Source organism: Stegodyphus dumicola, chromosome 1 (assembly GCF_044657685.1).
Source record: "Stegodyphus dumicola isolate Sdum_Otavi_A_Nest chromosome 1, ASM4465768v1".
Lineage (NCBI taxonomy): Eukaryota > Metazoa > Arthropoda > Arachnida > Araneae > Eresidae > Stegodyphus > Stegodyphus dumicola.
Window position 1 is genome coordinate 134980482 of NC_140768.1, and position 14653 is coordinate 134995134.

The window sequence follows — 14653 nt, forward strand, 5'->3', positions numbered from 1 at the left end:
CATGAATTCCAATTTTTATATCATACTTGTCAACCTATGACACTCAAAAATCAGGAGATTTTTTTTAAGAAATCGGGAGATTTTTCACAGTGTTAAAAAGACTTTTTAAATGATGAAAATGTAGTTTTTAATAATGAATAAACTTTAAATAGTAACTAATTCTTAAATGCAAGCAACACAAAAATACTTTACACATAAAAAACATTTTTATTACTTGCATTGTTTAAGAAAACGAAAAACAAAACAAAAAAAAAAAAAACTTTAATCAGTTTTCGTAGAAATTTTATAAAAAGTCGCAGATTTTGCTTTCTTTAAGAAAGAAACTTCACAATTTTGTTCATAGCAATTGCCACGTAGGCCTGCTTTCGCTAATAAAAGTTTTTCTAATGTGTCATCATTAATTTTAGATCTAAATTTAGTCCTCGTTTTCGCAACAACACTGAAAAATCCTCTCACACTATACATTACTATGGGGAACTGTCAAGATGGCCAACATAATTCTAGACAGTTCACTATATTTTAAAATTCCATCAGCATCTTTCAGTTTTCCAATTAAACTCCACTGGGTGTCAAACCTAGCTGATTTTATAACTTCATCCAAGTTTTCTAATTGTAAACTGCTGTTATGAAGCTGTTGGAAATGTTTCAATTTTTCCTTCCTTTTAGAACTCCTTTCAAGATAATAATAAATATCAACAATGTGTTCATCCACACTTATTGCTAAAGAAGCTGCCACTTTTTCGACTGCTAAATTAAACAGGTGACAGGTGCACTTTGTAATATGCAAATCTGAATTTTCCTTTCTTAAGATGCTTGCAATACCAGTCTTCAAGCCTACCAATACTGGTGCATTATCGGCACCAAGTGCTAAGCAATTATCCAGAGGGACTACATTTTCTTTTAAAGTTTTAATAATTAGCTGTGCTATAGTAAAGCCTGTCAAATGTCCTTCTAAAGTGGGGCCAGAAAGTAAACTGCACTCATTTTCTGAAGACTCTGCATTAAAAAAAGAAACAACAATTGGATACAGTTTTGAATCAGTATTATTGCTTCCATCTGTAGAGAGGCAGAACGGAGCTGTTTTAATGCAATCAATAACTGAAGATTTATTTTTCAAATCCATTTCTTTAACAATTGAACCTGTTTTGGTTCTTGCACTTGAGTATTTCTTAGCGATTTCACTATCGGGAAACATTTTTTAAAATAAAGCTGCAGCATGATCTGATGCATTCAGTGGCAGGTTGTGCTCCAGTAAAAAGGCAGAGAACAGACATTCTGCATTAATAACTTTTTGATCCTTTGTTTCTGAAGAAAAATTTAATTTTTTGTTTTTTTCAAAACAACTCATGTTGTCCTTGTGTTTTTGTGTATGCACATGTTTGAGAACATCCGCCCTTATAACCATGTGAAATCGAAAAATTGCAAGGACAGGCGGAACACATCGCAAATTTATTACATTTCCTTGAAGAAATAATGGAAGGAAAGTCAACTGTGTACGATTTTTGAAACGTACAAGAGTATTTCACCTTTCTCGCAGACATAACAAAAGATGATAATTTCTAAAACTATTTTCCGAAGGCACGTGCACTCGCACAACTCAGGACAAAATGACCGAAATAACTAAAGAACATCCATATAACAGCTTGCTTTGTCCTCATTGGTTAATATATGCCAGGTCACACGCATATTAACCAATGAGGACGCTCATAACATATATTAACCATGTAACACGCTCCACTGTGTGCCAGACGATGCCCATTGGAGAACTGGAGAACGACGTTTCTGGATACGTATATGCTCACACTCACAAAGCAGAAGTTATCTAATTCGCAAGTTTTTGTTTTAGATATAATCTAGAGAAAATTCAGTTGCTTTCAGACATCCAAAAGCACTTTTTTTTTTTTGTTCATATAGCAAAGTATTAAGCCAAGTTCCATAAAAATCGTGAGAAATTTTAAGAATAAGAAAAAGTCAGGAGAAATATATTGTAAATCGGGTTGGCGGGAGAGCGGTCGAAAATCGGGAGTCTCCCGCCTAAATCCGGAGAGTTGGCAACTATGTTATATGCTCAACTATATGGAATTTTAAAGTATCCAGAATTCGGCATTTTCTGAGCTTTCTGGATAGTCGAGTTTTTACTGCATGTAATACTAATAGCTTAATATCTTATTAATTAAAAATATTAGCCTAGAAAATTAAGACCTTTTACATAAGTAATAACCATGCAATATACATAGAAAATTTATCATTTTTTGATACGCAAATTCTTTTTACTTGCCTGCATTTGTAATTGGGTCGCAGACGACAAGGAAGAGCCGCTTCTCCACGAATTAAGAAGTTACCAACTTCTTTAGGATAACAACACTTTTCAGTGCATTCTTTTTCATCGTAACCACAATCGCACTCTTCTCCATCCTCAACAATCTTATTACCGCAGAAAGCCCCATCGTCCTCTAAAATTACAAACATTAAAATTTAATGATGATAATCCTTTTGATTTTCTATGGGAAAACAGAAATTTCATTTACTACACATTAATACTAAAACAAATAAGGATACATTACATTTTATGATATAATGGGTATAATAATTAATACAGTCAAAGTTTGAATTCTTCAGTTTACTGAACGGAAAATTATTCCTTGCATTTTTCAGAAACATTCTCCCACAGAAATCTCAAAGCATTTTTTCCGAAATTTTCACTAAACCACATGTCCCATTCTTGCCTTAGAACAAATAATTAGCAGCTGAATCTCTACTCCTTTTCCCTGAAAACACTTGGTAAAGCCCAGAAGCTTGAGGCTTATCTACCTATAATTTCCATGTTTTTACATCATGGTGTAATTCTTTGCTCATCTCAGAAATAACACATCCAAAGTTGGTCACGAGATTCCACATGTAAAATTTTCTGACCTTCAAATTTCAGTATAATGATGTTCTATCCTGGTAGAGCCATATTTTTCTTCTCTAGTTTTGCAATAAAATTGACTCACTTAGTAATCTCTTCTATTCAAAATTAGCATAATTTCTAATTACAGACATTAAGTAAGAAATATTTTATCAATAATTTCTTTTGGGCGGACTTATATTAATTATCACTAACTTACTTCATAATTTCCTTGGAATTGACTTAAATTATATTACAAAAGCAGTAATTCTCTAAAGCAAATGTAAAACCATTATTAACATATTGCAAACCTTTACAGTGTTTGCAATAAGTAACAAATAAGCACTTACTTTCAAAACAATTTTCTTTGCCTTCATTACTGAATACAGCACGTAACACAGCACTAATATTGTGAATACTACATTCTGAAAATTTGTTATTATGTGGTCTGTCACCAGATGTGGCACTAGCATACATAATATAATTTCCTTTGGCACCACCAGGTCTACATTCTTTTGGATAATCATGCTATAAAGAAATTAAAAATAATAGTACAATAAATTTGCATTCATTGTAAATTGGCATTATTTCCTAAAAAATTAATAATAACACTTTCACAGTTAACATCTTAAACAAAAAACAGCACATATTTGTGAATTTTACATATCACAATTTTGTAACAATCATGATTCTTACAAAACATGAACTAATCAACTTCCCTTCTCTAAATTTCTCAGTCCTAGCTCCTATACAAATAGCATTTTACTTTCAAGAAACCAAATGATTAATTTCTATTAATTAATCAATACAAGATGACACAGCAGTATATAGTTTTCAAAAAATAGACCAGATGTGTATAAATATATATATAAACTTGAAATTTAATAATTAGCAAAAGTCAATCATAATTGGTAAATAAAAAAAAAGCTGCAACACATTTCAATATATAAGAAGACAAATTTATTTTACCTCTGTAATACTTAACTGCCATATACAAACAAAATTAAAGATCCATTGCATTATATGTTTTATATGATGTGCATTAATTAATTAAAATCCAATTTAAATATTTCTGTGTTGTATAATGATAACACATGTATACTTTCATTCTTCAGTAACTTTTGACAGTGAAAATTAAGTTACTATCAAAAAACAGATATTAATTTTGGCTGGTCAAAGGATACAACCTGGAGAATGTGACAAACTTTGCAAATATTAGCAAAGTTTGTCACATTAAAATTACAAATGTTACAGTTCTACACAAGTATAAAGATTGATTAAGTCAAATCTGAAAGAAATAAAAGGAAAATGGCACATGGATTTCTGAAAAGTTTCTTGTTGATTAAAGAAAAGATTTTAATCAAGACAGGAACTTCTCCAGTCTGTTAATAATGGACTTCACATATAAATTTTTAAGCAGAATTTCCAGCATTACAAATGGATATCAGGAGTTATACAGCAAAATTTAATTATACTTTGCTCCATTTACTATTTATATTTTGCTTATTTTGTTTGAGTTAATATAGCAAAAACTAATGCTAACATTAACTCACAAAAAGCTTGGAGTAAAACTGAGACTTCAGATCAGTGGTAAGTTTTCATAACCACCAATAATATGACAAGTACTTTTATCAGATCTGATAGAATTATTCTTATTTTACAAATCATACACTCATTTCTAACCAGTGTAAGGAAGGCAAAATAAGAAAAAAAATTATGAAATTAAAACATTTACAGAGAAATTTTACATAAATTTGTGATACCCTTTGTTGCATTTCAATAAGGTAACTTATCCACTTCATGACAGTAATGTTTCTAGTGTTTGTAAAGGTAAAACCCTCGTAATAGAAAGTGCCTGACAGAACCTTGGGATATGCGTATCGGCTAACTAAACTGTGAAAGTTAAATTCAACTGAGAATACATAGGACTGACTTGAATACATAAGAAAATCAAAATACAGCACCTCAGAAATCTTAACAAACTGTGAATGACAGATCCGAGTTGTTCATTAAATTTTAATGAATCTTGCTGAATTTCTTCCATCAAGAATTAATGCTGCGATTTCTGTACATGCAATGTAACTAAATATTAAAGCTACATTAACAGAAAAGTGTAAGTTTTTGGTCTGATGTCTGTGCTTCCTTTAATAAAAATTATCTGTTAAACAGATCAAATAATCAATTGGAAAATTCACCAAATTCAGAAAATTGTACAAATTTAAGAATTTAAGATTTTTGTCAAATAATTTCTTGTCCATTAGAAAGTAAGAAATACAATATGTTTTTGTGAAGACACAGAGATAGCCAAATGTATTTTTTTTTTTAACTCTTTTAAAAAAATCTGGTGATGAGACCACATGACATCCTTGTATGGAATATTAAATTATATGAATTTTATTTAAACTTATTTTATTAAATTTCATTAGAGATAGATTTCTCATTCAATTAATTCAGTTCTCACTTTGCGGCAAGGCAAAAATACATACAACTTCAAAATATCTTCATTAAAAATTGAAAGAGATAGCAAAATATAAAACGCCAAAAACAATTTAAAAAATTGTTAAATTAAAATTAGAGTTTCTATTTAAGGGGGGGAACAAGCAAGCAATTCAGCCAGCACGCAAGAAGAGAGATTTTTTGATGCACAAAACTAAAACTTTTCTTTTGGTCGCATTCGGCAAAAAGACATTGAAAGTACACGAACTGACTTATTCACTATGCTGCTCAGTTTCAAATGTAAACAAATATGGCTGCTATGGTAAAAAAAAAAAAAAAATTAGGCTTAAGGAAAAGCTGCACATACACATGTTTTAAATTGTTGATAATTCCACAATTATTGCATGCAGATTAACTAAAGGCATAAAACCTTAACCAGAGGATAAAAACAACATAATTCAATCATTTTTAAAGCAAAACATGCAGCATTTACCAACATATAAGAGCTCACTAAGCAGACTAACAGTGTGGATATGTATATATATACTTTTGGTGCGGCCGATTGCAACCAAAAAGGGAGGTGCGCAACTACATGTTATAGCAGTTCTATATACAAATTTGCAATGTTCTGAGGCATTTTTGAATTACATGAGATATGTACATATGTACAAACAGATGCCACGAGAACATCTTTTCTGAATCCATTTTAAATAGGATTTATAATTTTTTTGGGAGAAAAGAAGCCTTCATTCTGTCTGTACGAACAGATGTTACACAAAAATATTGTTAAATTGCATTTGCAGGGTTCATAGCCACATTTTAGTTAAAAAAATAAGCACCTATAAGCACTTTTCAAGCACATTTTAAGGAAAAAATAAGCACCTGTCTAATTACATTATATACAACTGCATGACCTTAAAAGAAAAATTAAGACTTGTAATTTAAAATATAAGCAATGCAATATTTATTAAGAAAATGAGCATTACTTCAACCATGGAAAACAATTTTTTTTTAATTTTATTTTTATTTTTATTTTTATTTTTTTTTTATTATTTTAAATGACAGTTCAATTTACAGAATTAGTTTACAATGAGAAGGAAAAAAAACTATGCAGAACTAAACTATATTACAAGATTTAATGATGAAATTTCAGTTCAAAATACAGAAAATAAATAATAATAAGCCATTATAATTGTATTCGTTTGGCACCTAATAAAAAATACAATTTATTTTTCCACTCATATTAATATTTAAATAATTTAACTTAAATCAAAATTCTGAACAATTTCTAAATTTTCATTGCATAACGGTTTTCCCTTAACATATATTCCAAGCAAAGTAATTTAAGTAAAAAAGAGGCACATTTCTGAAATCAGAAGACGGGATCATTCAGTCTCCTTTAACAATAAAAGCTTAACTAACCCGCATACTCGGAAATTGCCAAATATTCTGGATAGTAACTGGAAAAAGAGGAGTGGGGGAGATAGTAGCCGTTCTTAAGATTTCTCGGCTAAATAAATGATTTTGACATTTCGATATGTGCATCATGTAAAAACAGACCAACGGAACTGAGAAATATTCTTCTTAAAAGGCACAGAAAAACTCTTTTAAGTGTTCATAAACAAATCTCAGACTGAACATCAAAATTAATTATCTCTGCAAAATACCGCAATACGTGTGGCATAATTCTTCAACATGTGATATTACGCAATTGGAATCAACAGCTGCCGGTATTCGGAGAATAAAGAACTAAATAAAGGAAAAGAAAGAGAATTTTGGGTGTTTCTGATTCTAAGTTTCAACAGAATGCGTTAAATTTCCGGAATAGAATCAATCTTCGCTTAGGTTGGGTAGACCGCAAAAACTTTTAGTCCTATTCAATCCAGATTGGACAGTGGGGGGGGGGGGGAGAGAGAAATTATTTTGACTATTCGATTACTTTCCTTTTATTTAAGCCACTCTGAATATTATTCCCTAGAAAGCTAATCTGTGTAAAAATACACCCATTTTTGGAAGTTTATCTATACTTCAGCAGTTACTGCAACTATATTATTATAAATATTCATGCATATACTCATAATATAAGCATAACGATCATAATAAACACAAATATGAACTGACCACGCGGAACGAGAATGCAAATTATTAAAATCTTGATAGAAATTCAAACGTGTGTAGTATTTGGGTGGGAATAAAAGAATACCGAATGTAAAAGAATTTTCTACCATTTTCGCAATTCTTTGACCAATAGAACGACGTGCACCTGTCTGTACTCTCGCGCGCACCATAGGTTACGGTAATGCAGAGAAAGGGGGGAAAAGCAATTTCCGGGAGTAGGATTCACCATCTGACGTTGCATATTAGGAAGAAAAGTTGTTTATTTAGTTTCGGGTTTGGTACTGGAAAAAAATGCACGTTCATTAAAAAAAAGCACTAAAAGCAAAAAATAAGTACTAAAAATAAAAAAAATAAGGGCTTTAAAGAAAAAGTAAGCACCCATAAGGGCCTTTATATTTTATTTTCAAATATAAGGACTTGCTTATGAGCACTTGTAAGGACCACTACGAACCCTGATTTGATAGCAGTCAAAATGGATATTTTCGTTGAAATACGATACCCGGAATTTTTTGCGATTACAATTCTTCCTTTACTTTGTACAAGGTGTGGTGTATTTAATTATGGCAAAGCACGCTAGGGCTATCTGCCTAACGGGAGATATGCCTTTGGAGGACTTTCTAAAGGAAACTGGCTCGTATACACGTTACACATGGAAAAAACCACGAAAACACCCATGCAGCCAGCCCGTTCGCGGGGTTCGAACCTCGGACCGAACTCCCAGTGTTCAGCGACTTTACCGCTCGGCCGCTGTACTTCGTACAAGGAAGTAAAAAACTGTGCATTAAGTAAATTTATATTATATATCCTCAGAAAAATATTTTTCGATGCACTTTTTTAATAAAAAAATTAATTTCTTTTAACATTTTGCAAAGCAGCACTAAATAAAAGAAATTCTTAACTAAAAAGAAAATTGCACAGATCAAATGCTATTGTATCTATCTACACATGGAATTAATGTTTAACACGTTCGCTGCCAAAGTTATCTCGTAGGTCCCAACCAAAAGTTATCTCGTAGGTCACTCGGCAGCGAACGTGTTAAGTCTAAAACATGAAGAATCAAATAATGCAATAGAATAAAAGAACATATAATTAACATCTTTTAGAATCACTGATCTATAAAAAGTATGACTGAAATAATGCACTTGATAGCAAAGAAAAGTCCATCTTTGTTAAAGTAGGTTTTCATTTAAAGAAAAATAGCTTTGCAGCCAGGAAGCTTTAATTCAATATAAAAATTTAAATTATTTTATGCTTGTATGACTTACTGCAAATGTCTGACAATATATTATAATTAAAATTCTTTAATAAAAAAACATACCAGAACTTTAAAAATTTTATTTATACTCACAGGAGAACCAAAATTATGACCAATCTCATGAGCAAGAGTTAATTCTGAAACTTTTGGAGGAACACGACTATTGTAATTTACAAAGGTGATGACGCCAGTGTTCAAACTTCGTTTTGTCTGAACTTGTCTTCCAGCAATGTTTTCTGTGTAAGATTTATACTTCTCACATATACCTCCGGATGCACCTAAAATAATAAAACACTATCAGAAAAAGAAAGAAATTATATTTAAATATCTCGCAGCTGCCAATCAACCTTGAATAATATAACTACAAAAGGATTATAAAAATTGATAGATATGCCTTTGGAAGAAAAGAAAAAAAAAAAGACCCCTTTTTTAATGATTGAAAGGATTAATTTCAACACTTTCACAAGTCATTTGACAATGCTCAGCTTGTATATTACACAAGCATCATTTTGATACAAACTAAACTGAATTAAATCTTAAAATAACAAATATTAAGTAATTTCATTGGATTTTCTAATTGCATTCTGATGTAAATAAGACAAGATAAGAAAAAATTCCACATATCTCTGTAAAAAATTTAAACAAATTAGATAGATAGATTAATCAACAGAATTATGCCAAAAATCACTTTTGGGGCTGGGGAAGGAGAATTTACACACTTTAAATTTCACTAATATATGACAATGTCATTACCTTATTTAATTTGTCATAAAAATTTCTTCACAGCATTTCCTTTTCAAACTTCAAAACAAACCCCCCTCCCAAAAAAAAAAAAAAAAAAAATTGTAAGAAATTATCTAAATTCAGATAAATTAATAACCAGGAGATTTGAAGATTTGGGGGTAAACTGGGAGATGAGATGGAAAATTGAAAATCTTCTGATTTTATTGGGAGAGAGCTCTTCTATATGCAAGATAATTTAACACTTTTCTGTTAACGAGAAGGTAATCACAAAATGTCTACCAAAGAGTCAAATGTGGTAGCTCGTTTATATCGTGTCATGAATAGATGTGCAATTTCACATTGTGACTACACATAATAAACATCATATATATTAAATTATTTGATATATTACTGTTATTACTAGATTCCGCCCCCATGAAACTTTTTTCATCATAAAGGTTGCTGATATCCATTTAGGTTTAATGACTAATTTCATGTTTGGTGCAAATTGGCATCTTATTAACAGAAAAGTATCAATAATTTTAACTAAAAGAAGCATCATACGACAACTAGGCCGAAAATAACACAAATGAAAAGTGTAAATACAATTAAAATTCATGCATGATTTTATATTACCAAAAAAGTTGTTACATGCTGCACAACTTCAAATACAATACTATTCACTACTGTTGCTTTGGTACCTTCTGATTATCTGCAGCTCCTACCAAAAAAGTCATGAATTGGGAAGCAAAGAGCATTTGCAAATTCACTGGTGACTAATTTTTCACCAAACTTATGAATGAAAGACAACAGCCATTTTCAAAATGGTGAAATCAATTCCATACAAGAGTAATCAATCAATAAAGTTAAAAAAGCATGTAACATTGCATCGGTAATACAACACTTTTTCAAGAAATCCTCCTTTTCTGTGCTTTTGTTTTCCAGATGTACACTGCTCAAAAAAAAAGGGGGGGACAGTGCTATATCTCCCGTTCTACTGGGCCGATTGACAAAATTCAAACTGCGTTTTTCATGTCTCGAAAGCGTGACTTAGGATATATATTAGATTTATATATAGCACTATTCTAACATAGGTATTTTGACACAAAATCGGACTTTTTCTAAAATAACATAGCAATTTTTTTCCATATTTCGATTCTACGACTCAAATTATGCCAGAATGCCAAGTTTTATGAAAATCGCATGAGTAGTTTTTCAAATATTAGCTCTCAAACGTTTAGCTCCTCAATGTTAATTGAATTTGGCAAATATTTATTAATATCTCTCTTTTTATTAAACTCTTTTTATTTTTCCTTTCACATTTCAAAATTTAGGTTCATTCCAAATAAAATTTTCATTTTTTGGGGTTTTATTTTTTTAATTTCTATTTTTAAATAATTTTTATAAATTTTTCGAAAAAAATTTTGAATTATAACCTATAAAATTTTTACCATCATCTTAAAGTAAGTGTATTTCTAAGCCTACCAGGAAAAAATTAGACATTTTTATTCAAAATTTTCTAAGATATACACGAATCTACATATTTTCAAGTTTTGAAATTTGGCATCTTTCTTTTGAGCAATAATAATGCCAAATGTGGTTTATGGATTTTTATTACAGTGAATTGCCACAGCTATTTTTAACCTGAAATTTCAAATAAAATTTTATGGAGAATTAGTAATACAAAATTTTTTCCGTCAATGATGCATAATAAATATTTATTAATACTATATGAAAAGCTATTTTTTTTAATTATAAGTTATATTATTCAAATTTTTAACTATTTTTTTTTTAATTTCTCTCTTTCTTCCCTTTTAAAAAAAAAAATATTTCTATATTTCTAAGAGTAAACTTTTATCTTCGGCGTTTTATCGTCTGCTACTTTACTTTAACTTCGTTTAAATAGAATTGTCTAAAACTGAGAACTTTCGTTCGATGTTTATTTGAATTTTATGAAAATATTTTATGACATTTACTGCATAATTTATTTCTAAACAAGCTGTTGCTTATGAAGTGGCTGATACTATCATCCATACTTTTAAAGCACAGTATATTTTTATAGGAACATAAGATTTAGAATAATCATTTTAATGAAAGTCAAATTATGATATAAACATACAACCCTCTAGAGACCGAATTAATGGTAGTTCAATGGTGATGTAGAAATGATTTGCAGCTACTTAATGGCTGGATAAGTCAGCAGGTTCTGTAGACAAGTAAGAATAATTATATAAACGACACCCAACATTCTGGATTCAATTAACAATGAGCGTAGGATGTTTATTAAATGAATTTAAGAACTTTTTAAACATAAATCAACTCATTTTTTATCCTAAAATGTATTTTTATGTGTAGCGTATTTTCTTTATATCCTTAAAATTCTAATTTAGAATGTAATTGTCAATAATTGAATTCTAATCATCAGTAATATAATAAGTAATTATTATGGTTATTAAAAATACTTCTTATAAAGTAATTGCAAATATTTCAAAAAACTTTCTGTCTGAATGCAAATATTTCTAATTTTATATTAATCAAGATTGCACACGATATTATTTATTTGCACTTCAATTCTTACCGTCAGCTCTAGTAGAAGTTACAAATCAATTATATTTAATTAATGAGAGGCTTGAATTAAATTTCCAATTTAATATTTTATTTGCAAATATTAAAGATATTGTTGTATTCTTAGATACAGAAAGCACAATTTAAATTTTATTAACTCGTTAGTAAACCACCAAGCAGTAGTCCAAATGAATATTCAATTTCTTTTGCAATAATTGTATTCACTTAATATTCTTGGAATATGAGCTAAAGAAGGAATGTTCTCGGAAGATTAAAGAAGTGTTTAAATCCAATGATATTAGGTTTGTCTTACAAGCTCAAAATCAAAATGATTCTGCAATTGCCCGAGCAGTTGACTTGAAAATGGCTGTGAATTAAGCAGACGACTTTTAATCTTACATTATTCAGTCAGAAAAGGTATTCCAAATGTTTTGTATTGCATGACAATGTATCTTTTCATTATTCAATAACCAATCGGAGAACCGCTTGTATTCTGAAAATAAGTATGTGTACTCAATCGTCCTGCACGTTTTACAAATTTGTCTTCTTGTGATTTTTTTTCTTTCCCAAAAACTAAAGTTGCCTCTCAAAGGAAAGTTTTTGACATTGAAGAGACAAAAGGCATATGACATCTACTTTTAGAGGCATGTCAAAAACATATCTCTACAAGCCTTCTCTTCCATTACATGTTGTGCATTCAGACAAAAATTTAGATCGGCATAATTTTTTATAATGTAATTTTATGACACTTTGATTACTTTATTAACATATAGTGGATATATACTAAACCTTTTACTTCAGCTTCAGTAATTCGGAATTTTTGACGGAATTGTTGTCGGAACTAGGACTTATAAGATACTTAAAATTGAATATTTCGATAATCCAATAAATTAAAGGTCGAAGTTCCAATATTTTATTTTCGGAAGGAGTGGAAAATGTTTCAGTTTTGGTCCATCATCCTAATCATATTTGCTTCATTTCTTTCTTTTTTCCATAAAAGTGAAAATCTTACGCATGGTATACACATCACACATAGCTTCAAATTAAAATTTAATAATATACAAGGTGGTTATAATTAAAGTTCCACTTTGAAATGGTCATAAAAGGAAAACTACTGGATCAAATGTTATCAAACTTGGAAACCATGTAAAGGAGGTCATGGGAACTTACTTTCCGCAAAAATAAGAAAGTTCAAAACCTCACCACCAGGAGGGAAATGGCACTGTATGCAATATTGTTAAACGAAATATGGGTCGGAATCTAACTTAACCTTTTGTTACACAGGTTTAATATGTTGTATACCCTTAAGAAATTTTGAAGTAAGCAAATTACTATTTAAAGGCATTAAATTCGATAAAAGTCAAGTGCGCAATCCGTGTAAGTGAGAAATTCATCCGTGAAAACCGCGAGTTAGCAATTAGAAAATGTGAGATCGCAAATCACTCGCACGAGTGCGTACAATCTGGAAGTCGTTTTCTTACAGATCGCTGACTTGTAATTTTTTAAGCCTGAATTCGGCCCTAAAACATGAAGATACTGATTTAAAACGCTTTAAATCGATCTGGGCCAAAGAAATCCCTCATGTTATCTACCTAGTTCCATTGCATTCTCCTATTGCATTCGATTACATAGCAGTCATTCCACACCAAACGGTGTGGAATGACAGCTATCGATAGTTTCATAACTGAACCATTCTTCTCTGAAAAGCAGTCGACAGCTGGACCACTTTGATTGAAGTTCGCTTGGAGCCAATGTTAAAATGTTTTGTGATACATGAACTGCAGTAACGTGGCATTTTAGATACTATGATTTCTATGCAGGGCTGGGCCCCACCTCACATGTGTCGCACAGTTACTTAGGCAACATTTCACGAATGAACGGCTTATAGGCCAACACATCTCCTCTTTCCCCCAGACCTCTATCTCTGTGACTTTTGGCTTTTGGGTTAACTCAAAAGCACTGTTTATGGTGATAATCTAAACAATTTGGCGAAAATAAAAATGTGATACACCAACATGCCAGTAACATTCCTCCTGATATCCTAAGAGCTGATGTTGACAATGCAGTAACAGGATTTAACTTGCTTTCGGAAAATGCTGGATGCTACATTGAACATGCTTTGTAACACGTTTCGGAAATGATTAAACATATTTTAAACCAATGTTTTCATGTCTTATTTCATTTAACAATATTGCATACAGCGCCATTTTTTTTCCCTGGCGGTGAGTTTTTGAACTCTTTTTTTTTTTTTCCCACGGGAAATAAATTCCCATAACCTCCATTACACGATTCCCAAGTTTGATAACATTTGGTCTGGTAGTTTTCCTTTTATGACCATTTCAAAGTGAACTTTAATTATAACCACCATGTACATTAAACTTTAAAAGTTTGACAGTTTCGTTCATGTCCCAGCTTTAAAAATATATATTTAAATATAAATTTTTGTATTAATCCTCTTAGAAAGAAGCTAATTTTACTCTTGCGTTATAGATTGTATAAAAAACATGATCTTTACTAAGATTTAGATTGTTTCAACCGATATAAGAATCAGGTCACTCGGTGGTACAGAACACTGCTAGACTGTTTTATTTCTTTGTCATTTAGCAAAAAATCTTTTAATTAAAATATTTATCCTTTGGACTTTGCTTTAAACTATTTGTAGTTAAAAT

At 30.6% G+C, this 14653-nt stretch overlaps 1 protein-coding gene across 1 annotated transcript in view; it reads right to left on the reverse strand.

Moving 5' to 3' along the window:
* Positions 1-14653, reverse strand: part of kuz (zinc-dependent metalloprotease kuz) — a 116021-nt gene that overhangs the window by 35260 nt on the left and 66108 nt on the right. Inside the window, exons 7-9 of the mRNA XM_085820992.1 lie at positions 8790-8974; positions 3238-3415; positions 2279-2453 (exon numbers count right to left, since the gene is read on the reverse strand). Coding sequence (XP_085677118.1) covers positions 2279-2453; positions 3238-3415; positions 8790-8974 — 538 coding nt within the window. The remainder of the gene's footprint in view (positions 1-2278; positions 2454-3237; positions 3416-8789; positions 8975-14653) is intronic.